General features: G+C 44.9%; 2 protein-coding genes across 25 annotated transcripts in view; one reads left to right on the forward strand and one right to left on the reverse strand.

Moving 5' to 3' along the window:
* The window catches only part of LOC112214895 (ankyrin-2-like), a 192,760-nt gene extending 185,052 nt beyond the window's left edge, over positions 1-7,708 (forward strand). The window contains 7 exon segments of the mRNA XM_042298414.1: positions 1,716-1,904; positions 2,197-2,288; positions 2,781-4,367; positions 4,459-4,564; positions 4,854-5,131; positions 6,928-7,550; positions 7,602-7,708. Of these exon segments, the coding sequence (XP_042154348.1) occupies positions 1,716-1,904; positions 2,197-2,288; positions 2,781-2,994 (495 nt within the window). The 3' untranslated portion in view covers positions 2,995-4,367; positions 4,459-4,564; positions 4,854-5,131; positions 6,928-7,550; positions 7,602-7,708.
* Positions 7,709-9,603: 1,895 nt separating this feature from the next.
* LOC112214809 (calcium/calmodulin-dependent protein kinase type II delta chain) overlaps positions 9,604-26,247 on the reverse strand; it is a 104,681-nt gene continuing 88,037 nt past the window's right edge. For 8 of the 24 annotated variants that reach the window (XM_042298429.1, XM_042298427.1, XM_042298441.1 and 5 more), the window contains 7 exons: positions 24,124-24,174; positions 22,491-22,535; positions 22,103-22,151; positions 15,355-15,430; positions 15,173-15,267; positions 14,797-15,033; positions 9,604-11,164 (listed from right to left, as the gene is read on the reverse strand). In XM_042298429.1, coding sequence (XP_042154363.1) covers positions 14,798-15,033; positions 15,173-15,267; positions 15,355-15,430; positions 22,103-22,151; positions 22,491-22,535; positions 24,124-24,174 — 552 coding nt within the window. In that variant the 3' untranslated portion in view covers positions 9,604-11,164; position 14,797. The remainder of the gene's footprint in view (positions 11,165-14,796; positions 15,034-15,172; positions 15,268-15,354; positions 15,431-22,102; positions 22,152-22,490; positions 22,536-24,123; positions 24,175-26,247) is intronic. The other 16 variants (XM_042298434.1, XM_042298446.1, XM_042298444.1 and 13 more) reach the window with 4 other exon arrangements.

Below are 26,247 nucleotides of genomic sequence, written 5' to 3' on the forward strand. Positions count from 1 at the left end.
CTTAATTTGCCTTAAATCTGTCTCCTGAGCCCTTTGTACTGAGATCCTTTGTATATCCATGACCCTTGTGTGGTCAACCGCTGGCTACACCACAATATATCATGTATCCTTATTTGCTACAGAGTGTACAGTGCATTCGGAAAGTATTCAGACCCCTGCACTTTTTTCACATTTTGTTACGATACAGCCTTATTCTAAAATTGATTAAATATTTAAAAAATTCTCATCAATCTACACACAATACCCCATAATGACAAAATGAAAATGGTTTTACATTTTTTTTTCTAAGTTATTAAAAAATAAAACAGAAATACCTTATTTACATACGTATTTAGACCCTTTGCTATGAGACTCGATATTGAGCTCAGGTGCATCCTGTTTCCACCCTGTTTCCATTGATCATCCTTAAGATGTTTCTACAACTTGACTGGAGTCCACCTGTGGTAAATTCAATTGATTGGACATGTTTTGGAAAGGCACACACCTGTCTATATAAGGTCCCACAGTTGACAGTGCATGTCAGAGCAAAAACCAAGCTATGAGGTCAAAGGAATTGAATGTAGAGCTCCGAAACAGGATTGTGGGAAAGGTACCAAAACATTTCGGTCCATTGAAGGTCCCCAAGAACTCAGTGGCCTCCATCATTTTTAAATGGAAGAAGTGTGGAACCATCAAGACTCTTCCTAGAGCTGGCCGCCCGGCCAAACTGAGAAACTGTCACTCTGACAGAGCTCTGAAGTTCCTCTGTGGAGATGGGAGAACCTTCCAGAAGGACAACCATCTCTGCAGCACTCCATCAATCAGGCCTTTATGGTAGCGTGGCCAGACGGAAGCCACTCATCAGTAAAAGGCACATGCCAGTCCGCTTGGAATTTGTCAAGGGGCACCTAAAGGACTCTGACCATGAGAAACAAGATTCTCTGGTCTGATGAAACCAACTATTTGGCCTGAATGCCAAGCGTCATGTCTGGAGGAAACCTTGCACCATCCTTACCGTGAAGCTTGGTGGTGGCAGCATCATGCTGTGCGGATGTATTTCAGCATCAGGAACTGGGAGAATAGTCGGGATCGAGGGAAAGATGAACGGAGCAAAGTACAGAGATCCTTGATGAAAACCTGCTCCAGAGAGCTTAGGACCTCAGACTGGGTCGAAGGTTCTTGTCCAACAGGACAAGGACAACGACCCTAAGCACACAGCCAAGACAACGCAGGAGTGGCTTCGGGAAAAGTCTCTGAATGTCCCAGAGCCCGGACTTGAACCCGATCAAATATCTCTGGTGAGACCTGAAAATAGCTGTGCAGCAATACTCCCCATCCAACCTGACTGAGCTTGAGAGGATCTGCTGAGAATAATGGGAGAAACTTCAGACTATGGCACACAAATACAAGTGTGCCAAGCTTGTAGCGTCATACCCAAGAAGACTCGAGGCTGTAATTGCTGCCAAAGGTGCTTCAACAAAGTACTGAGTAAAGGGTCTGAATACTTGTGTAAATGTGATATTTCTGTTAGTTTTTTTGTAAAAATGTCTAAAAAACTGTTTTTGCTTTGTCATTATGGGTTATTGCGTGTAGCTGGATGAGGATTTTTTTTAAATTTAAACCATTTTAAAATAAGGCTTTAATGTAACAAAAGGTGGGAAATGTCAAGGGGTCTGAATACTTTCCGAATGCAGTGTAAATCAGTTAGCTTAGAACCCTATGTTTGACCTCTCCAGTTGACCTTCTCGGAGCCCCTTGCCCTGGGGGCCACCACGGCCTCGGAGATCGAGTCAGAGCAGGCGCAGGGTCGAAAGGTCAGCAAGGTGGTCAAGACGACGGTGGTGAGGGGCGAGAGGATGGAGAAGCAGACGGGTGACCCCTCGCTGGCCGCAGACCTCCCCTCAGCCAAACAGGACTTTGAGAAGGTCAGTAGGTTGAGGGAGACCAGTTATGATATAAAGCCAGGAAAGTATTTTCTACCTCAGTGGCTTGAGCAGAGCAGGTTGAGCTGGATCAAGTGTTGTAAGGGATACTATGCCTGGAACATAAAGCTGAATGGATAGAGCTTTATAGCATGCCATTGAAATGGTTCTTGACTGACATGTTTGTTACTGTATGACCTGGTAAAACCTTATTGAAGACTTAACTCAACTCTAAGAACAGACACAGGAGTTTTGGTGTTTGAGATGTTCTTTTCCTTTTTTCTGTCACATCCAGGCATTGAGTTATGCTGGAGGCTTTGGGAAAATTCAACTTCCCCATTTAGTAGAAAAAGAGGTTGTGAAGGAGGATGGTTCTGTTGTCAAAAGGTTTGAGAACAGCATGGGAGTGTTCATTAATTGACCCAAGGTGTCCATGTTTGTAGACTCCTGTTAGTTTTTTGAGTGATTTATCTGAAAGCATGATGTAAATACCTCTTTCTTAACATTTAGTTTGCATGCTTAGATAAAATGCTAAGATTCGGACCTGGGCATGTGCAAAGTAAGTTACCCATCGAAGGGCGTGTTTAAGATGACTCATACGGTTGCTGTTGGTGATGGTAGAGAGAAGGCTAACCTGCATGGATTTTTTTGAGACATAGATTAGCTCGAATGGTTTGGGTCACTATGACCAGTGACCAAAGTTAGAGTTAGTTTCAGTCAAAATCCTGTCAATGAAGCTTTGACCAAACGTTCAGGTTCTTTTGGAATTATTGGTTAACCAAGTCTAATAAACTCTCTCTTCCATCTCTCGCACTTTCTCTCTTTCTCCCATCTCCTTATCTCACTCCCTCCCTTGTCTTTTCTCTGTCCCATCTCCAGAACCCAGATGCGTAAGTCTCGTACCCAGAAGAGGACTGTGGCGATGGATGCCCAGGGGAAGCATGTGCACCTGGAGCGGCTGGACGACACCCCAGAGACCCTGCAACCCGATGCCCTTCAGCAACACCTGCACTTGCTGCTCCAACGCTATTGCGCCAAGGAGGAGGAGGGAGGAGAGAAGGAGAAAGAGGAGGAGAGGAGAAAGAAGAAGTGATGGGATTTTTTGATTTGCTGGCTGAGTTGTGTGTCTTCCCTTTTGGCCCCGCCCCCAATGCTACTACATAAGCCTCCTATCCACAAAAAACCCATGAAGTCTTGTAAGCTATTCTCTACCACAACTCTGACCCATCGATGACCCCGAACGACCCTTAACCTTTACCAGCCAGACTTCCCCTGCTAAAGACACTGGATTACGTTTTGGTTTCAATTTTTGTTTTTCCCTTTTAGTGGCAAATAATGAAACAATTTATTATTTAATTTTTTTGCTTTTGACTTGTTTCCAGTTTTTTTTTGCTCATTTTGTGACCAAAGATGGCACCCCCTTTCTCGTCGGGTGACTTAGAATATTTTTTTGTTGTCGTTATCCTTTTGTTTGGTTCTTGTAGTTTTTGGCTGCTGTGGTACAATAAAAAAGAACAACACAAAAAAATGCAACGAATGAAAACAGCTACAGGAAATGTATGAAGAGGGTGCACCTTGCACGTTTGCCTCATGCAGAGGCCTCTTTCTGAAGGAACGATTGTAAACATTTGTAAATAGAGAAGACTGGTAGAAAACATAACAAACAGCAATTCAAAAGCATTTGTTACATTTGTCCCACGGTACCTGCTGTACACGTACGTGTACCAATCTGTTCTGTGGTCAAGGGTGAAGGGTCTTGACCCTTTTCATCCGACTATCAAGAGATTGTTACATAGGAGTCCGTTGTCATAAACAGTTTTGGAGAGATACTGTTTTAAAGGAGTGAATGCCATAGTCTTTCATCAAGGACTTTTGAATCAGATGAGCGCAAATACGCTGTGATCTGAACCCCCATTTTACTGAAGCAAATCATCCCCATATAACCCTCCACTACAGTTCAGTTTAAAAAGTTGGCTCAAGGTGGTTACGTGTGTAATGATGTGGTGTCGTTTGTTTTACATGAGCTTTGTGAACACACGTTATGCCCCAGGTACTGCCCCAGGTACTGCCCCAGGTACTGCCCCAGGTACTGCCCCAGGTACTGTCCCCATCTCCCTGTTTTTCTCTGTCTGTTTCTGTCTTATGGGTGTTGTGTAGTCAAACTTCCTTCTGAGCAGTGCATCAGACTGCTGCCACCTATGTGTGTGTGCGTGTGCGCGCACGTATGTACGTGAGTGTGTTTGTGTGTTAGTTCATAGTATCCTCACTGACATTGCGACCTGCCATTTTCAAAATAAATTATCCAGAATGTTCTCTTTTCTTGTCCTTCATGTACGCTCTTTTATCTTCCATTACTACAGGTCATAACACTAGGTACGTCGCCCCTCCTTCCCTCCCATTACTACACCTACAGGTCATAACACTAGGTACGTCGCCCCTCCTTCCCTCCCGTTACTACACCTACAGGTCATAACACTGTGTAGTCAAACTCCTTCCCTCCCATTACTACACCTACAGGTCATAACACTGCTGCCACCTTCCATTACTACACCTACAGGTCATAACACTAGGTACGTCGCCCCTCCTTCCCTCCCATTACTACACCTACAGGTCATAACACTAGGTACGTCGCCCCTCCTTCCCTCCCATTACTACACCTACAGGTCTTAACACTAGGTACGTTCCCTCCCATTACTACACCTACAGGTCATAACACTAGGTACGTCGCCCCTTCTTCCCTCCCATTACTACACCTACAGGTCATAACACTAGGTACGTTGCCCCTCCTTCCCTCCATTTCTACACCTACAGGTCATAACACTAGGTAATGCCCCTCCTTCCCTCCCATTACTACACCTACAGGTCATAACACTAGGTACGTCCTTCCCTCCCGTTACTACACCTACAGGTCATAACACTAGGTCTCCTTCCCTCCCATTACTACACCTACAGGTCATAACACTAGGTACGTCGCCCCTCCTTCCCTCCCATTACTACACCTACAGGTCTTAACACTAGGTACGTCGCCCCTCCTTCCCTCCCATTACTACACCTACAGGTCATAACACTAGGTACGTCGCCCCTCCTTCCCTCCCATTACTACACCTACAGGTCATAACACTAGGTACGTCGCCCCTCCTTCCCTCCCATTACTACACCTACAGGTCATAACACTATGTACGTCGCCCCTCCTTCCCTCCCGTTACTACACCTACAGGTCTTAACACTAGGTACGTTGCCCCTCCTTCCCTCCCATTACTACACCTACAGGTCATAACACTAGGTACGTCGCCCCTCCTTCCCTCCCATTACTACACCTACAGGTCATAACACTAGGTACGTCGCCCCTCCTTCCCTCCCGTTACTACACCTACAGGTCATAACACTAGGTACGTCGCCCCTCCTTCCCTCCCATTACTACACCTACAGGTCATAACACTAGGTACGTCGCCCCTCCTTCCCTCCCGTTACTACACCTACAGGTCATAACACTAGGTACGTCGCCCCTCCTTCCCTCCCGTTACTACACCTACAGGTCATAACACTAGGTACGTCGCCCCTCCTTCCCTCCCGTTACTACACCTACAGGTCATAACACTAGGTACGTCGCCCCTCCTTCCCTCCCGTTACTACACCTACAGGTCATAACACTAGGTACGTCGCCCCTCCTTCCCTCCCATTACTACACCTACAGGTCATAACACTAGGTACGTCGCCCCTCCTCCCCTCCCGTTACTACACCTACAGGTCATAACACTAGGTACGTCGCCCCTCCTTCCCTCCCATTACTACACCTACAGGTCATAACACTAGGTACGTCGCCCCTCCTTCCCTCCCGTTACTACACCTACAGGTCATAACACTAGGTACGTCGCCCCTCCTTCCCTCCCATTACTACACCTACAGGTCATAACACTAGGTACGTCGCCCCTCCTTCCCTTCCGTTACTACACCTACAGGTCATAACACTAGGTACGTCGCCCCTCCTTCCCTCCCATTACTACACCTACAGGTCATAACACTAGGTACGTCGCCCCTCCTTCCCTCCCATTACTACACCTACAGGTCATAACACTAGGTACGTCGCCCCTCCTTCCCTCCCGTTACTACACCTACAGGTCATAACACTAGGTACGTCGCCCCTCCTTCCCTCCCGTTACTACACCTACAGGTCATAACACTAGGTACGTCGCCCCTCCTTCCCTCCCGTTACTACACCTACAGGTCATAACACTAGGTACGTCGCCCCTCCTTCCCTCCCGTTACTACACCTACAGGTCATAACACTAGGTACGTCGCCCCTCCTTCCCTCCCGTTACTACACCTACAGGTCATAACACTAGGTACGTCACCCCTCCTTCCCTCCCATTACTACACCTACAGGTCATAACACTAGGTACGTCGCCCCTCCTTCCCTCCCATTACTACACCTACAGGTCATAACACTAGGTACGTCGCCCCTCCTTCCCTCCCATTACTACACCTACAGGTCTTAACACTAGGTACGTCGCCCCTCCTTCCCTCCCGTTACTACACCTACAGGTCATAACACTAGGTACGTCGCCCCTCCTTCCCTCCCGTTACTACACCTACAGGTCATAACACTAGGTACGTCGCCCCTCCTTCCCTCCCGTTACTACACCTACAGGTCATAACACTAGGTACGTCGCCCCTCCTTCCCTCCCATTACTACACCTACAGGTCATAACACTAGGTACGTCGCCCCTCCTTCCCTCCCGTTACTACACCTACAGGTCTTAACACTAGGTACGTCGCCCCTCCTTCCCTTCCATTACTACACCTACAGGTCTTAACACTAGGGACGTCGCCCCTCCTTCCCTCCCATTACTACACCTACAGGTCATAACACTAGGTACGTCGCCCCTCCTTCCCTCCCATTACTACACCTACAGGTCATAACACTAGGTACGTCGCCCCTCCTTCCCTCCCATTACTACACCTACAGGTCATAACACTAGGTCCCCTCCTTCCCTCCCGTTACTACACCTACAGGTCATAACACTAGGTACGTCGCCCCTCCTTCCCTCCCATTACTACACCTACAGGTCATAACACTAGGTACGTCGCCCCTCCTTCCCTCCCATTACTACACCTACAGGTCTTAACACTAGGTACGTCGCCCCTCCTTCCCTCCCATTACTACACCTACAGGTCATAACACTAGGTACGTCGCCCCTCCTTCCCTCCCGTTACTACACCTACAGGTCATAACACTAGGTACGTCGCCCCTCCTTCCCTCCCATTACTACACCTACAGGTCATAACACTAGGTACGTCGCCCCTCCTTCCCTCCCATTACTACACCTACAGGTCATAACACTAGGTACGTCACCCCTCCTTCCCTCCCATTACTACACCTACAGGTCATAACACTAGGTACGTCGCCCCTCCTTCCCTCCCATTACTACACCTACAGGTCATAACACTAGGTACGTCGCCCCTCCTTCCCTCCCATTACTACACCTACAGGTCATAACACTAGGTACGTCGCCCCTCCTTCCCTCCCATTACTACACCTACAGGTCATAACACTAGGTACGTCGCCCCTCCTTCCCTCCCATTACTACACCTACAGGTCATAACACTAGGTACGTCGCCCCTCCTTCCCTCCCATTACTACACCTACAGGTCTTAACACTAGGTACGTCGCCCCTCCTTCCCTCCCGTTACACCCTACAGGTCATAACACTAGGTACGTCGCCCCTCCTTCCCTCCCGTTACTACACCTACAGGTCATAACACTAGGTACGTCGCCCCTCCTTCCCTCCCATTACTACACCTACAGGTCTTAACACTAGGTACGTCGCCCCTCCTTCCCTACCATGAGTCACTTGTGCGTGCCATCTCACCCATTTTTCAATGACTTTGATTAAAGGTAGACTCAGCAATATGACGAGGATGCAGAAAGTAAACATAGTGTTTCAATTTCCACAACAACTAAGAGCGTGGAAGCGTGAGGCTCAACTTCTCTGCTGTTTTGGTCCTGTGGCTTCCACTCTGTGAACAGCCTGAAGCAAACCTGTGCACATGTTCAGATACTGGGAGTGACTATGTGAGAGCAAAGTCTTGCATCTCACTATCTGCGGTGCTGCACTGGCGACATAATTTCATTGAGTCTTTCTTTAAGCCTGTTAAGATTTGTACAAGCAAGTATAGGACAGAGAGACCAGTGTGCTGTAGTTGTTCTGTTTAATTTGCTGTTGTTGATTAGATTTTTTTTCTGTTGGTTTTATGGTATCCAATAAATATGATAAGATAAGATCGGCACATCATCTTGAGTTTCTGACAGATTATTTTTGGTCTGCTTCGTGTTTGCGTGTGTTGGTAGCGTGGAGATGGAAGATCTTTGGCCCTTTGACATGCATTATTTCTTGCTCAATGGTATGTTTCCACAATCTTGTTCTGGGGGCAGATTGGTTGGAAGGCCAAGGGATGGAGCTTGAGCTATATGATTGGTTGGTTAACCAGTGCGTCATAGGAAACACTGTACACCTGGCAACCATGTCAGCATGCACTGCATCTGGCCCACCACACGAGTCACTAGTGCACAAAGACATCCCTGCCAGCCAAACCCTCCTCTTACCCAGACTATGCTGAGCCAATTGTGTGCCACCACATGGGTCTCCCAGTCGTGGTGAGCTGTTAGAGACAGAGCCTGGACTCGAACCCAGAATCTCTAGTGACACAGCTAGCACTGCCTTAGACCACAGTGCCACTCAGGAGTCCACATTACCTCAGAAAGTAAACTGTTCATCATTTCTTTTGACTGGTTAGATTCAAAATACCTAAACTTCCAGCTAATGGTGTGTGCCTGAGTGGCAGAGGGTGTAAGACATAGGTTGCCATACCAGAAGGTGCATAGTTCAAATCCCAGTCTATCTTTTGTTTCCCTCACATTCCTTGCCTAAATGTTCTGCCCTCAGAACAAGCTCTACTGTTAATTACCATCCAAGCAATATCATTGTGATTTTGGCCCCCCCAGACTTGCAAGGCCTATTAATTTCAACTGGTATACATGGGGGTGGAGCAGACTACCTATTTGCCAAGTTTAATTTTGTTTCTACGCATTTATTGATGTCCAGCCATGCTCCTCTCCTCCTCCAGTGTGCGGAGACATGGGTGTGTTTTATGTTTGTGTGAGTGCAAGTTGAAGATGGGAAAGGGAATTTCAATTACAACTCTTCAACCGATAATTTGCCATTGTACGCAAGGCTTCACATGAATTCTGAAACACTCTAGAAACCATGACTGAAACCAGAAACCAGAACTGACATGGATGTACTGTAATCTTGGGCTGGCTGGCTGAAAGCATCGTTGGGTGTTATCTGTGGTACAGACTTTATCTACGTAATCTATCTAATATTACGGTTCATCACTTTGCCAATTTACTTTGTGTGATCAAAATCAAAGAAACCACCAAAAAAAAATGTCAAACTTGCATTTGATTTGATGAATCCGCATCTTGTTTCCATGGTGATAACAATATTACACATATATAAATATCTATGAGGGCATGTATTAGTTAATAAAGGAGGGGAAAGTCTGAATGGCTAACATGGCATAGCAGCTACAGTGTATGTGGCAGAATATTAAATTGTACATGTGTCAAATGTGTGGTGTGGTTGTCATTTTTACTAACCATGCTTTGAAGGATTACACCACAGCCATTAGAAGTCAAATGTAAACTTTTTAAAAATGTATTTTTATTTGTTTATTACAGTGATCACCTCACAAACTTTAAGCTATGGGCAAAGTGACATGGAAATAAGAGATTTGGCAGAAATCACATTTTATTTGATATTTCTTAAACATCTATCAGTCCTTTCTCATCATGACAACAATATACACTTTGTCCCATAGTACAGTTCAACGTAACTTTAAAAAAAAAATGTCTTATCATTCCTGTAGGAATAAATGGGGGAAGTAATGGTTCTTAACACCACAGTGGACATCCTAATGGCAAACCTACAGAGTGCCTTTAATCCCAAAATTCTAGGTTGACCCTGATTCAATTTTACTGCATCTCTAACTCCCTTACATTTCCATCAGCAAAACCAACCTAAACACCCATTTATGAAAAACTAACCAGAACAATGTGATCCCATATGACCGTCTCCCTTCTCAGTATAAAACACTGTGTGTTGCAACTTGTCAAGTAGAGTAACTAACACCCAGGTGTCAGTGGTAAAAGGCTATTTGTCTTCCATAGGTTCTTGCATGCATGGACACGGGAGAGAGGAGATGCTACACTAAAGAAACAGAATCATTCGCTATACATGAAAAGGGTCAATAGTTCCCCAAAAAATATAGAACCAATCAAATTCACATAATTATCATCATCCTCCTCCATGAATAGACTTTTAAACAGTGTTCCATATGTCATAAAATGGCTTTGAGTAATACAAGTGAAAGAAAGAATGTAAACTATAGATCAATCATTGAGAATTCGGTCACATTGCGATGATGTAGATAAACGCATATTATAAAACATAGGATACCATTTTCCCCTTAACATAAACTGTCAAAAGAATTCCCAGTAATCATACTTAATATTGAGCCAGTTGAGAACAACTTGAATTGTTAAAAGATTGCAAACTAAGCTCATAATTAAACAGTTTAATATTCCAGAGTTTAAGCAAAGATATAGCGATTCACATCAATCACAAGTCTATACATCACCAAAATAAAAGCAAGCTCATGTTTGTCGTTCACTTATGTTCTTAGATTTTTCTGCACAAAGACTGACATTTAAAGAAGGATTGACAGACTGCAATGTTGGTTTAAGGCTAAACCTATATCAGTTCAGTTATTGGGATTGATGTGTAATATTCAGATGAGATGAATACCTTAATGAGTTTGGTGTTGGTTCACCGCATGTTCCTGACAATGATAATATTGAACATTGAACATTTTCCCATGGCATTCAAACATAAACATGTTCAAAAAGAGGAAATCATTGTTTCAGAATAAAAAACAAAAAATGTTTAGTTATAAATGTCCTGCGATGAGAGGTGATAAAACAACATTTTCACTCAAATGATAAAATACAAAATTATATCGTCAAGATTGTTGTGTATTTCCTTTTCATCTTTTGCAAGAAGAATCTTCAGTTCAGCATCGACGATATGTAAACAACACTCTGAGATGGCAGAGTTGGGCCGAGATTGGATGAGGATGTGACAGACACTTGGTAGGCGGGGTCCATAGATCAGCAACAGCTGCAGGATAGGGCGTCATCTCAACTGCAATACGAAGATCATTTTGGAATTAGTAACTTGTGTTGTATTGTCAAAATGTGTGTTTGAGGCTAGAGAAAGACCAAAGCGGAAACAAAGCAGACCAAGCTAGCTACATAGCTCCTGGATAAAGCAGGTTAGGTGGGCTAAGCTACAGTGCTTACTCCACTAAAAATGTTGCGATTATGCTGCGGGACTTAGAGGTCATTTGTGGTTTAGTACAGTACCCTGCGTCACCACTTCATTGCTCCAGACCACCACAAGGGGGAGTTAGAGCACGGATTATGCTTTTGGGTCCTACTGTGTCTAACTGACAATGAATGGGTGACATAATCTAAATAGAAACTGATGCACGACTTCAGTATTACTTGCTAAAAACAGTTGTTACACTAAGGCTTTTATTCTTTTATTTTGTTAGGATTATTTTGTTCTTACTGTAGTACTTTAGACCGGTGACGTTGAGTGGCGCAAAGGTTTGTTGCTACAGATGTTGGTTCAATACCTGCGCCGCACTCAACTTTTTCCTCACTCATTTTACGTTATTTGAAAACGAAATCTCCAAAATGTTTTTTATTTTATTTTTTTAAACAAAGCGATTATTATTATTATTATTATTAATTTAGAATTATATAAAAAGCCAGTTGGATATTCTCACAGATATATTATTAACCCTGTTAATAGGAGGACAATATATATTGTTCATGGCTCCCAATGGGATTGCAATGCAGTTCTCCAGCGGTATCCACTGAAAGCACGCGAGGTTCAATGCACGAGGGCAAGGGGCACAGGATGGGCCGCAGAGCCGCGCACAGAAGACCGACCTAGCCCATGGGCCGCAGAGCCGCGCACAGAAGACCAACCTAGCCCATGGGGAAGGGAGGAGGAAGAAGGCGGAGGGGGTGGACCCCCACCCTGCCACAATGGGTAGCACAGAGCAACACTAAGGGGCATTGCACTAATAATGGCCCTGACTAGGGAAACGTTCCTGCTGTTCTGTTCTTAGTGACAGTCTGCAGGTTGAAACTAAAACCAGGTAACTAATAAATGGCATCTTTATGCTTTTGTTAATAAAATAATGATAAAAATACTCTTTCAAAATGCCGATGTCAATTCAGTTATGGATCCATAACGAATTATTATGGGAATAAAAATCACTGAATTACAGAAATATCCTCCAATCCTCTATAGTCCCTGTGCCCAAGAACAAAGGCAACCTGCCTAAAATGACTACAGACACGTAGCACTCACGTCCGTAGCCATGAAGTGCTTTGAAAGGTTGGTAATGGCTCACATCAACACCATTAACTCAGAAACCCTAGACCCACTCCAATTTGCATACCACCCAAACAGATCCACAGATGATGCAATCTCTATTGCACTCCACACTGCCCTTTCCCACCAGGACAATAGGAACACTTATGTGAGAATGCTATTCATCGACTACAGCTCAGTGTTCAACATCATAGTACCCTCAAAGCTCATCATTAAGCCTAGGATCCTGGGACGAATCACCTCCCTCTGCAACTGGATCCTGGACTTCCTGATGGGCCGCCCCCAGGTGGTGAGGGTAGGTAGCAACACATCTGCCACGCTGATCCTCAAACCTGGAGCTCCCCAGGGGTGCGTGCTCAGTCCCCTCCTGTACTCCCTGTTCACCCACGACTGCATGGCCAGGCAAAACTCCAACAGCATCATTACATTTGCAAACGGCACAACAGTGATAGGCCTGATCACCGACAGATGAGACAGCCTATAGGGAGGAGGTCAAAGACCTGGCCGGGTGGTGCCAGAATAACAACCTATCCCTCAATGTAACCAAGACTAAGGAGATGATTGTGGACTACAGGAAAAGGAGGACCGAGCACGCCACCATTCTCATCGACGGGGCTGTAGTGGAGCAGGTTGAGAGAATCAAGTTCCTTGGTGTCCACATCATCAACAAACTAGAATGGTCCAAACACACCTAGACAGTCGTGAAGAGGGCACGACAAAGCCTATTCCCCCTCAGGAATCTAAAAAGATTTTGCATGGTTCCTGAGATCCTCAAAAGGCAATTGCTCAGACTCTGACCGCAAGGCACAGAGGGTAGTGCGTACGGCCCAGTACATCACTGGGGCTAAGCTGCCTGCCATCCAGGACCTCTACACCAGGCGGTGTCAGAGGAAGGCTCTGACCCCAGCCATAGACTGTTCTCTCTACTACCGCGGTACCGGAGTGCCAAGTCTAGGACAAAAAGACTCCTGAACAGGTAATCAAATGGCTACCCAGATTATTTTCATTGTGTGCCCCCTCCCCTCCAAACCAACCTCTCTTTTTACGCTGCTGCTACTCTCTGTTTATCATATATGCATAGTCACTTTAACTATACATTCATACACATACTACCTCAATTGGGCCGACCAAACAGTGCTCCCTCACATTGGCTAACCGGGCTATTTGCATTGTGTACTGCCACCCACCAACCCCTCATTTACGCTACTGCTAGCTACTCTGTTCATCATATATGCATAGTAACTTGAACCATATCTACATGTACATACTACCTCAATCAGCCTGACTAACCGGTGTCTGCATGTAGCCTCGCTACTGTTATAGCCTCGCTACTGTTATAGCCTCGCTACTGTTATAGCCTCGCTACTGTTATAGCCTCGCTACTGTTATAGCCTCGCTACTGTTATAGCCTCGCTACTGTTATAGCCTCGCTACTGTTATAGCCTCGCTACTGTTATAGCCTCGCTACTGTTATAGCCTCGCTACTGTTATAGCCTCGCTACTGTTATAGCCTCGCTACTGTTATAGCCTCGCTACTTTTATAGCCTCGCTACTTTTATAGCCTCGCTACTTTTATAGCCTCGCTACTTTTATAGCCTCGCTACTTTTATAGCCTGTCTTTTTACTGTTGTTTTATTTCTTTACTTACCAATTGTTCACCTAATACCGTTTTGCGCTATTGGTTAGAGCCTGTAAGTAAGCATTTCACTGTAAGGTCTATACCTGTTGTTTTCTGCACACGTGACAAATAAACTTTGATTTGATATGTAACTATTGGCAGAGAGTCACGTCATATTTTTCGATATACTGAAGGCCTACCGTAGGCGACATGAGTCTCACTAGTGTTGAGTAATGTGCTGTTAAAAGTGGTATAGGTCTTATTTATTTAATTTAATGAGCATATTTAAGTTAGAAGCAATAGGATTTGAAGCAGTAGCCTACAACTATTTTAGTTTCATGCTGCTCTGAGACAAGCAGATTCTGCTCTGAGACGGAGATTCAGTCCAAAAACAACAAAAAAGTGGTGATCCTAACTAGGATTAAATGTGAGGAATTGTGAAAAACTGAGTTTAAATGCATTTGGCCAAGGTGTATGTAAACTTCCGACTTCAACTGTACATAGCGTAGACCACACTATATAAAGTAGCAGGCTAGTAGCTACATAGTGCAGACAATACTACATACAGTAGCCCCTAGTGCAGGTGGAGCACATACAGGACAGATACAGATGCTGGACAGTTACAGGACAGGGACTGTAAGTACATCGTTCTTAGCCAGGTAGGGATATGAGGTTCAACGAAGAACCAATCCAGCTTCACAATGAATTCAACTAACCAAGACAGCACTGAGAGAGCACCTCTAGTCACCTTACTTGGCGGGCACAGTGGGTGAGCCGGAGCGGTGGAAGTGGATGTTCTGCCACTTGGCATCACGGCGCTGCCAGATGCGCGTCTCCTCTGACTGCATGGTGCGCGGCATGCCGCTGGCGTCCATGTACTGGGTGAGGCGGATGTAGGCGATGCACGCCGCATCCTCGCCGATCAGGTGCACGTGGGGGTTGAGCAGGATGGTGTGGACGGGCCCTTGCTTGCTCCTGGACAGAGCTGGATGAGAGAGGTGAGATGGAGGGAAATGGATAAAATCAGTACACAATCTAGGTAATTAATGCCTCTACAGACATTGGTCTTCATATGGCTATGTGTTGATCTTTAATGCTACGAGTGCATAATGGGATGCAGGTACCGTTCTCAAAGTAGAACTTGTGGAAGTCAGTTCCCTCCACTAGGTTTCCCAAGGCCTCTGGTTCAAAGGATGTCAGGCCGGGATCACAGATCTTCCTGTGGGAGAAAATGGGGAACACAATGAAGATCGGATTGCATATGTGTTTTTGAATGGTGTAGTGTTAAAAATCCCAAATCACTAACGTGTAGGCTTCAAAGTCTCCATTGTTGATGGCCTCAATCAGCTGCTCAGTCACTTTGATGATCTCCTGCTTACGAGCTGAAGGTGAGCAAGAGACAGAATTTTTTGGGACATTTTCACAAGTTGCCTAAAACTGTCCCACAGCCATGGGTGATTAGAGTAAGACATCTCTGATGTGTTGAGTCATCTAGTGAGTCTCTATAGAGATGTTGAGGGATTTACATAAACCCAAGTAGTGGTAGCAATGCAACCCAAAACACAGCCAAGAGGTCCAGGGGCAAAGGGGTGTATCATTACGGCGATTCTGTTTCAAAACATTTGACAACAGAAACAGTTTAAACTAAACATGTTTTGCAATTAAAACGGGTCCCTCCGCGTTTTGTACTGTTTGCTCTTGTTTGGTTCTTAAACAGTCAACGGTTATCTTTGCAAGACAATTAATAAACCACAGGTTCACCACTTACACACACACACACACACAGGAAAATCAGTGTGTTTCACCATCATTACCACATAACAGACATGATTTCATTACTTCGCAAATTACGTAGGCAAGCGAAGAGACAATGAATGTAAAGAAACACAAACGTTTTGTGGTTTAGCAAATGTCTTATTGTGCTCAACAACATGAATTTGAGGTAGATGTCAAATGGTAGTGAGACTGACCCATAGAAAACACACATCACAACTTAGTCCCAAAAAGGAGAAAAAGATCAAATGCCATTTCCTCAACTCTTTACCTTCGACACCTTGGTCCCCTCTGACACTTTCAATCGACGTGACTGACAGAACGCAAAAGATGCAAATAAGAAACATTTTGCCTCAGTTCTCAGAAGATTGTTCACCAGTGGAAGCAAAATACTCCAACGTTTACAGATATTGATTGAGTGAAAAACCAACAACACTCCAGCTGTGTCTTACATTAGCCATCAGTGATTGGCTACTATCCTAGCAGCTAGTCTGATACATCTGAAAATAGGGTCAGTTTACTCAACGAGTTCTTTGACATTTTGCTGTCGCACAGTCCAACATGTACAAACTCACCCACAGATCAGTGACAGACCTTGCTCTCTAGCAGTCTGTTTGCTATGAAGCAACAACTCCTCCCCTGTAAGTGGAAGGCGTAATCTGTCCCCCTGATAACACAAAACAGCACCCGGTGGGAAAACAAAGCTGTTTTTCGCTGTTGATTATTATCTAAACAGAAGTAGATCAACGGCACTTGAGACTGAACACACACAACATTGTCTTATGTTTGCCATTTCTATTCCTTTAGCAGCATTACCTAGCAAAGACTTACCTACTTTGCAAAGACTTACCTACAAAGACTTACCTACTTTGCTAGGTAATGCCAGCATTACTCTTTAACATGTTGCTTCCTATGAGGTGCTGTATACTGAGCTGCGCACACACACAATAGCTGCGAAGGAGAGTTTCTGAATAGAACAGCTCACTCAGCACTTCTCCACCAAACGCAATCCACTTGTGCAAATGTGCTGTCAATGTAGAGACATTTAATGGTCAACGAAACCATCCCGTTCCTGGATGTCGTCAGTGCCGTCTGTGCAAAGAACAACCTCGATCCAAACCAGTCCTTAAAGTATACTCTCATTTAGAATGTTCACGGTCAACCCCGGAGCTGACGACATTCTGTCTCACCCTCCCCGTACGCATCAACACAGCAGTAATACTTGAAGCCCAATTTTGGTGTAATACATTGCTAATGTATTACTGTATGCATTGACAAAGACTTATGAGGAGACAGTGGTGAGAAACTCAGTTCTGGTTATACCATGACCTCCAGAGGGCAGCACAGTACACACATAGTGGACGCCTGTATGGCAGACCGGTGCTGAAGCAGAGTGTACTGTAATACCAGGCCAACGTACAGATTGCAACCTCAGTAAGACAAGGGCTACTTTTCAATAGCTTTCTCTCACAGGGTTCCATGACAAACACTAAGAGGTTTGTATGCCTTTGTTTAGTCTTTGGTAATGAGTGCCAGGTACAATGAGGGAACTATTTGCATTTATAGTCACTCACCAGGTGCACCAAATGATCCTAAAAGTCATATCCTAAACAAATGTGGACTTCCAATGATGCATATCTAATAGTGGTCAAGACGATATGAAGGGAGGTTCAGGGATAGTGAGGCCTAGAGGGCAGTGGGAAACGGTTCTGGTTCTGCCCTCTCCGCTCACTCTGCTCTGGGTGAACTTACACTGCATGTCGCTGGGGCCCAGGCTAGGCAGGGGCCCAAGAGTGTGGGTGACAGAGAGTAAGACCACAAAGGAGGAGGAGTAGGTAGCAGGTGAGCAGGGCCCTCAGAACATAGTGGCACAACTCATCCCTACTGGGCCAAACACTGGGAGAATACCAGCAGGAGGATGAAGAGGAAGATGGGGGGGAGTAGTAGTATGAGCCTGAGTGCCCCCGCAAGAAGAGAGGGGAACTTGGGGAGGAGGGACAGGAGACTAGGATAAAGGGGGAGGGGTGACGAGTGACATTGGAATGAGAGGTAGGTAGGTGGGTGGATGGGTGGGTAGATGGGTGGATGGGTGGGTAGGTGGGTGGATGGGTGGGTGGATGGGTGGGTGGATGGATGAATAGCTGGGTAGGTGGATGGATTTAGATTGATTTTTTTTGAACTAAGAACAGATACAGCCCGTGGTTCACTCCAGACTTGACCAACACAAAAACATCCTGTGTCGTCATGCATTAGCATCGGATAGTCCCCGCAACTTTTCAGGGAAGTTAGGAACCAATATACACAGGCAGTTAGCAAAGCAAAGGCTAGCTTTTTCAAACAGAAATTTGCATCCTGTAGCACAAACTCCAAAAAGTTCTGGAACACTAAAGTCCATGGAGAATAAGAGCACCTCCTCCCAGCTGCCCACTGCACTGAGGCTAGGAAACACTGTGACCACCGATAAAGCTACGATAATCGAGAATTTCAATAAGCATTTTTCTACGGCTGTCCATGCTTGCCACCTAGCTACCCCGATCAACAGCCCGGCACCCCCACAGCAACTTGCCCAAGCCTCCCCCATTTCTCCTTCACCCAAATCCAGATAGCTGATGTTTTGAAAGAGCTGCAAAATCTGGACCCCTACAAATCTTTCCTCTCAATCTAGACAATCCTCTCTTTCTAAAATTATCCGCCGCAGTTGCAACCCCTATTTCTAGCCTGTTCAACCTCTTTCGTATCGTCTGAGATCCCTAAAGATTGGAAAACTGCCGCTGTCATCCCCCTCTTCAAAGGGGGAGACACTCTAGACCCAAACTGTTATAGACCTATATCCATCCTGCCCTGCCTTTCTAAGGACTTCGAAAGCCAAGTTAACAAACAGATCACCGACTATTTAGAATCCCACCGTACCTTCTCTGCTATACAATCTGGTTTCAGAGCTGGTCATGGCTGCACCTCAGCCACGGTCAAGGTCCTAAACGATATCATAACCACCATCAATAAAAGACAATACTGTGCAGCCGTCTTCATCAACCTGGCCAAGGCTTTTTGTCAATCACTGCATTCTTATCAGCAGACTCAACAGTATTGGTTTCTCAAATGATTGCCTCGCCTGGTTTGCCAACTACTTCTCAGATAGAGTTCAATGTGTCAAATAGGAGGGCCTGTTGTCCGGACCTCTGGCAGTCTCTATGGGGGTGCCACAGGGTTCAATTCTCGGGCCGACTCTTTCTCTGTAAACATCAATGATGTCGCTCTTGCTGCTGGTGAGTCTCTGATCCACCTCTACGCAGATGACACCATTCTGTATACTTCTGTCCCTTCTTTGGACACTGTTAACAAACCTCCAGACGAGCTTCAATGCCATACAACTCTCCTTCCGTGGCCTCCAACGGCTCTTAAATGCTTGTAAAATTAAACGCATGCTCTTCAACCGATCACTGCCCTCATCCGCCCGCCCGCCCGCCCAGCATCACTACTCTGGACGGTTCTGACTTAGAATATGTGGGCAACTCCAAATACCTAGATGTCTGGTTAGACTGTTAGCTCTCCTTCCAGACTCACATTAAGCATCTCCAATCCAAAATTAAATCTAGAATCGGCTTCCTATTTCGCAACAAAGCCTCCTTCACTCATGCTGCCAAACATACCCTCGTAAAACTGACTACCGATCCTTGACTTCGGTGAAGTCATTTACAAAATTGCCTCCAACACTCTACTCAGCAAATTGGATGTAGTCTATCACAGTGCTATCCGTTTTGTCACCAAAGCCTCATATACTACCCACCACTGCGACCTGTATGCTCTCGTTAGCTGGCCCTCATTACATATTCATCACCACACCCACTGGCTCCAGATCATCTATAAGTCTTTGCTAGGTAAAGCCCAGCCTTATCTCAGCTCACTAGTCACCATAGCAGCACCCACTCGTAGCACATGCTCCAGCAGGTATATTTCACTGGTCAGCCCAAAACCAACTCCTCTTTGGCCTCCTTTCCTTCCAGTTCTCTGCTGCCAATGACTGGAATGAATTGCAAAAATCACTGAAGCTGGAGTCATATCTCCCTCACTAACTTTAAGCATCAGCTGTCAGAGCAGCTTACATTGCACCTGTACATAGCCCACCTGTAAATAGTCCACCCAACTACCTCTTCCACATATTGTTATTTATTTTTTGCTCCTTTGCATCCCAGTATTTCTACTTTAACATTCATCTTCTGCACATCTATCACTCCAGTGTTAATTGCTAAATTGTTATTATTTCACCACTATGGCCAATTTATTGCCTTGCCTCCCTAATCTTACTACATTTGCACACACACTGCATATATATTTTTTCTATTGTGTTATTGACTGTATGTTTGTTTTACTCCATGTGTAACTCTGTTGTTTGTGTTACACTGCTTTGCTTTATCTTGGCCAGGTCGCAGTTGTAAATGAGAACTTGTTCTCAACTGGCCTACCTGGTTAAATACATTTTTTTTTAAATGGCGTCACTGGGCGAGTGACACTTGGGGACTCATAGGGTCCTGTGTGTTGGGTTGCTGCTTCACAATGAGTTGTGGCCAAAAACATGGTTTTGATTATTTGGAACATAAAAAAAAAGGGGCAAGACGATGTCCAAAATCTTTTTTCAAAACACATCCTACAGTCTTCAACTCCTACACACAACGTGATAAAACGACTACCGTGTGAAATTGGCAAATTAAATGCCTTCATCTTTCAAACAAAGGAGCTGCCAAAAGAAAAAGTGGAATATGAAATTGACGAGCCTCTAGCTGCACATGAACGTTAGAAACACCTACACACATTTAGTAGTGCGACCGTTACATACATCCATGACCCGGCAGTAATCATCCGTCAGGGATTGCAAAAGTGGACACAAAGCGACACTGAAATGCTAGGAAACCTTAATTTACTTTCCACACAATACCGCCGTAGCACAGTAGATAGGAGTCCTAGGACATTCTGGTGCTCTCAAATGGGTTTTTGTGACAAAGGGATTGTTCAAAGCAGGTAGCTCATGAGATTGCCTGACCAAATGTCATCCTACTCTCTTAGATGTTCAAAGGGGCCTTTTAAGGTCTAGAAGGGGAAGATTCCTTCTGGTGATTAGGGTCTTGTAACACTTCCCAAAGGTATGATGGCATTATGAGGTAAAACCTTCCATTTGAAGTGGGAGGTGAACAAATGACTATCTGTAATGGTAGAGTGGAGACACACACACACACACACTGTTCTGGCTCAGCAGACCATCAGAGCAGCAACGAGATGGGAAATCAAGCGTGGTAGCAGAGCCTGATTCAGCTCCCTAAAAGACCGTTCTGTCCACACCATGGTAGACTCCGCCTGCTCTCAAACCTCTCCTCGGGGTTCCCCAGCCGTTCCATGTATTTTAAATATCGTACAGCTAGCACACCTGATTCAAATTGTAAACTACATTCCACGTGGTAATGTGGATAGACGTAACATTCCACGTGGTAATGTGGATAGACGTAACATTCCACGTGGTAATGTGGATAGACGTAACATTCCACGTGGTAATGTGGATAGACGTAACATTCCACGTGGTAATGTGGATAGACGTAACATTCCACGTGATAATGTGGATAGACGTAACATTCCACGTGGTAATGTGGATAGACGTAACATTCCGTGTGGTAATGTGGATAGACGTAACATTCCACGTGGTAATGTGGATAGACGTAACATTCCACGTGGTAATGTGGATAGACGTAACATTCCACGTGGTAATGTGGATAAACATAACATTCCACGTGGTAATGTGGATAGACATAACATTCCATGTTTGGAGGATGGCAGTGCATGTCTAAGGAATGAGATCAGAAGACGAAGTGAATTAATTTAAATGAAAAAGCCAAATGAATGGATGCCTGGATAAACAAAAGCATATCTGATGAATTCACATGCAAGAAAAATGGAAATGGTACAAAGAAAAATTGGAATTTTAACAGCCAACATATTCATGCAAAATCAGTAGGATAACAACATGCAATACATGGAGCTCTAACACTGAAGAATCATGAGTTACACTACATGCTAAGTCAGGGGTACGCAGGCACACCAGGAACAGGGTTGCCTGCCCCTGTGCTAAGCCAACACCTCAGTGCTGTGATAATAACATATTACCTTTCACTTGAGCAGAGAGCTAACACAGTGCTACTAGCCTAATACAGGTGGCTAGCCCTTCATGCTAGGGACAGAGCGGCATTGGGGACAGAGCGGTTTGTTTATTTTTCTAGTCGTTTGTGTGCTCCTACCTTTCACGTCCTCATCTTCCATGGTGGTGTTAGCGCTCTCGCTGGACTCCTGTTGGACAAGAACAAACAGAGAGCAACAATGAACACCTGCCAGTTGTAGAGACTGGATTCAGCGTGAGCACAGGATGAGTGATGTACTGTCAGATGGGGGATTTTTCTTTTCTTTTGTAGACGGGACCAGTGGTCCGTATTGACCCCGTTCTGGGTCTGGATCCAGACTGCGGTTCGCCAGTTGAGTATTATGGGGGGCGGGGTACATTAAGGCACCATGCATACCAACAAAGTCTAGTAAATAACACTAACTAGAAAGCTTATCACTGCTAACTACAGCACAATATTAGCAAAAACCTCTACACTCGCAAAAACGTCAGTCCTACTTAATCACTACCTTGTTTCCATCAGTTGGGTTGTGGAGAACAGTGGTTTGAGGCTCCTGATTCATGGAGAGGAAGAGGAGGAAGAAGAGTGTGAAGAAGAAAGGGGATGAATAGACAGGAACTTAATGTGGTAAACAGTTGCCCTGATGATCAATTCCCATGGGATAAGTATCGTTGAGTAGTCAACTTGGTGCCCTAAGACATTAGAAGAAACAGCCAAGACAGGAGTACAGCAGTAGCAGCATGTTAGTCACCAGGCCCTTCCAGGATACCAGGATATAAACTAGGATATACCAGGATATAAACTACAGGAAAAAGGTTTGAGGTGTGTACAGCCAAGGCATGCATTTCACCTTCAGTCCTTACTCCAGGCCAGTTGTGTGTACGTACTGCACAGTGAGTGGACATTCATCTGGCTATGGCAGGCCCCATTTCTCACATCTAAGAATACATAACCACATCACTCTAGAACAGGGATGGGTAAACGGTCCCCCTTTTGAAGATCCTTGGATTAAAAAAAATATATATTTTTTATCTCTCTCTCTGTAACTCAGTTAGGTCTCAATTTACTGTTAAAGTTAGAATAGTAGAATACACACGGCGCAATTTCAAAATGAGTTTCTCTTGACATGTCAGTCACTAATAGTCCCTCAATTAGCCCATGTCAGCTAACATGTTTTAGATTGTAAGATAGCCTAGCAGCCAGCTATCTAAACTTAGTAATCATGGTTGACTTACCAGCCAGGGCCACCCATTGATTTAGTTAGTCAGTCTCACTCAGCTATAATATAAAAAACTGAAAACATTTCTCTCCGCACCATGGCAAAATGTGTAGAATGTAAAACGTTAAAAGTATCTCTGCCGTCAAGAGGGGGGCATTTTTTATATAATTAATCAAAAATGTTTTGCTGGGGGGTATGTACATGTACCCAGGCTTGTGGTTATTAGATATGGAATTGTATGAAAAAACAAAGCTATTGCAATATTTTGTATGTATTCCTGAATGGTGACCTTATACTGGTGCTTTGGGCTGGATATATACAGTACAGGCCTCTTGGCTGACCTGACCTGTATAACATGCCTAGATTAAACCTGGGTAAATCTGTGAGCCAACGGGTGGGCTGTCTGTCATAAGGAATGCCATCGCACAGCCATGTTGAAGCTCATGTGTGGTGACACGGGTGGCACTATCAGAACAATCTGCGTTAGGATGTCTTTCACTGAGAGAGAGAGAGCGGGCGTGTGTGTGAAGTCTATTTTAGGACGCACGCCCAACCAGCATGTCTCGTTGGTTTCCCTGGTAACTTGGGGAAAGCTTCAGTGGATTAACAGTAAAAACAGCAGGCCCAGGCTGTACAGTTCTTCACACACACACAGAAACATGCAATGCCGAACTAGAGGCCATCCCAAACAAATATACACAAAGTTCAAGTGCACATACCAACTGAAATGTCTAACCACAGTATAAGGAAATGCCCGTGTATGATACAAATAACATGTGCTTATACAGTAAACAAAAGTGCAATATTAAGAGGCATCACTGGCAGCAAAACAAGGAGAGACATTGTTAGAGTAAGCAGCATGAAGGATGACAGAGACAAGCTGACAGACAAGCAGGCAGGCGTGCAGAGACAGGCAGAGTACCAGTGTGGGGGGCTCTTTGGGGCTGGTGACTACATTGGTCTTGTTGTTGATCTAGACAATGAGTGGATAGAGGGAGAGACAGAAACAGAGATCGATTTCAGGAACAAGGACTAATTCTCCAGACAGGAGAACAATATCAGCAGAGAGAGATTTGTCAGGAACACAGGGCTGCAGGAGAGAAAGTGTTAAGAGTCTCGCCCGCAGGTCTACGGGTGTTAACATCAAAATACTCTGAAGGGTAGAAAGTTCAGGTAGACAAAATAAGTTCATTCGACATCTGTTAGTTCCAAGCCTGTAGCAACGCATCATTATTCTGCAGAGCATTATGCAAAAGGAAAAAAGCATGCAAAGGACTTCCTCGCTGGAACAGAACTTGAAAATGGGCGTCAACTTAAAATCCTGTTTTGAAAGCGATTAGCTGTTCCGCTTGACTGTTTGCAGGTTTTTTCAGGAAGGAGAAAATAGCCTAATTGCGGCTATTAACACAGTTTAATAGAGGCCTTGAATCTAATGAATTAGTGCCATTGTGACTACTAGAGAGGAGAAGTGAAAAGCCAGAGGTAATGCAATTATCCACTCAAACGATGTCATGACATCCCAATAGTTTTTGGTTTTCCTGTTAACATGAACATCATTGTCTGCATCGGAGCACATTGTCATTGGAAGAGCATCAGGGGGAAGTGTATATCAAAAAGCGCTGTACAATTCCTTTATGAACTGCAAGCCCTGATTAAGTAGCGCTGGCATCCCAGCAGTGTAAAACCTTGTAATATGGGCCAACTGGAATACACATGCTGGTAGGACTAGGTTCTCTACAGGGAGATGTGGGACTGGAACTACACATCAAGAGGCTTCTACAATTCATTGCTCATTAAACCAAGATACTAGAGCGGGCTTCTACAAAATGGCCAATTAAAACCCACCCTGAATCTATCCAGACTATGATTGTACTAAAATCAACCACAACTGGCAACCCATAGCGGTTGCATAAAAAGTAGATAGGCATACCAGCATTGGCTCGGTTTCATACTTCCGTTTCTGTATCCATCCGTTAGAACACAAAAGAGAACAAGACAAACTGGGTCCAATATCACAATATCTCAACCCCCAAAACACATACAGTACGTGTCAAGGCCCTAGAGAATTACAGTATACGGTTTGAGAAAGGATATTTCATACCAAACAACACAATTGTAATCCTTATATATTCAGCATGCATGGAAACCAAAATTGATGACCGGATAAAAAATGGCTGCCATTTCTGCTGGACTCCTGCGATAGATAAACCTGAAATAAATCCTTCAAAATGCCGTACGTTATACTTTCAAAACACGCCGATGACTCGGCTGCAGATTTAAAAGATAGTTTTTCTAAACCTCCTACAGCGGTTTAAACTGCCAGCCATAAACCCCTTGGATACCTGAGTGTTTTTTCAGATCATGTGTCAAGTGCCAAGTAATGCACCTGGGTATGTGATTTGAGTGTTTTGGATTAGCATTTGGAGAGGGAGAGGAGCTGGAGGGTTGGGGGGTGCGGAGATGAGGTGCCAGGGGAAGGCAGATACCGATACAGGGGCCAGACAAATGGCCAGCGTAGTAGTTTGACACTGGGCCCAGGGTGTAGAAACAGAAACTGGAGAACAGCTACTGAACCACAGATGTGAGAGGACACTGTCTGACAGACCCCAGTGGGGAGAGCAAGAGGGGGATGAAAAGAGAGCAATAGAGGGGGATGAAGAGAGAGCAAGAGGGGGATGAAGAGAGAGCAATAGAGGGGGATGAAGAGAGAGAGAGAGTAGAAATATATAAAAGAAAAAAAGAATGATGAAGAGAATGAAGGGAGGGAAAGGTATTGAGAGGAGCGGGAGTCAAAATCCCCAAATGAGGAAGAGGGTGACAGGGATTTTGATGTTAGATTTCAAAACCGAGATAGACGGGGGGGACAGAGAAAGAGAGATGCTTTCTGAGAAGCACCTGTAGAGGCGATAGGGAACCAGTGGTGGCTACGATGGCTGAGATTTGATTGGACGGGAGATGAGGGCTGTCATTCTGAGTTAGCAGGTCATCCGTCACAGCATTCTGTTTTCTCAGCTTCCTCATATCACAAAACAGATGCCACCCCTCT

Source organism: Oncorhynchus tshawytscha, linkage group LG15 (genome assembly GCF_018296145.1).
Source record: "Oncorhynchus tshawytscha isolate Ot180627B linkage group LG15, Otsh_v2.0, whole genome shotgun sequence".
NCBI lineage: Eukaryota > Metazoa > Chordata > Actinopteri > Salmoniformes > Salmonidae > Oncorhynchus > Oncorhynchus tshawytscha.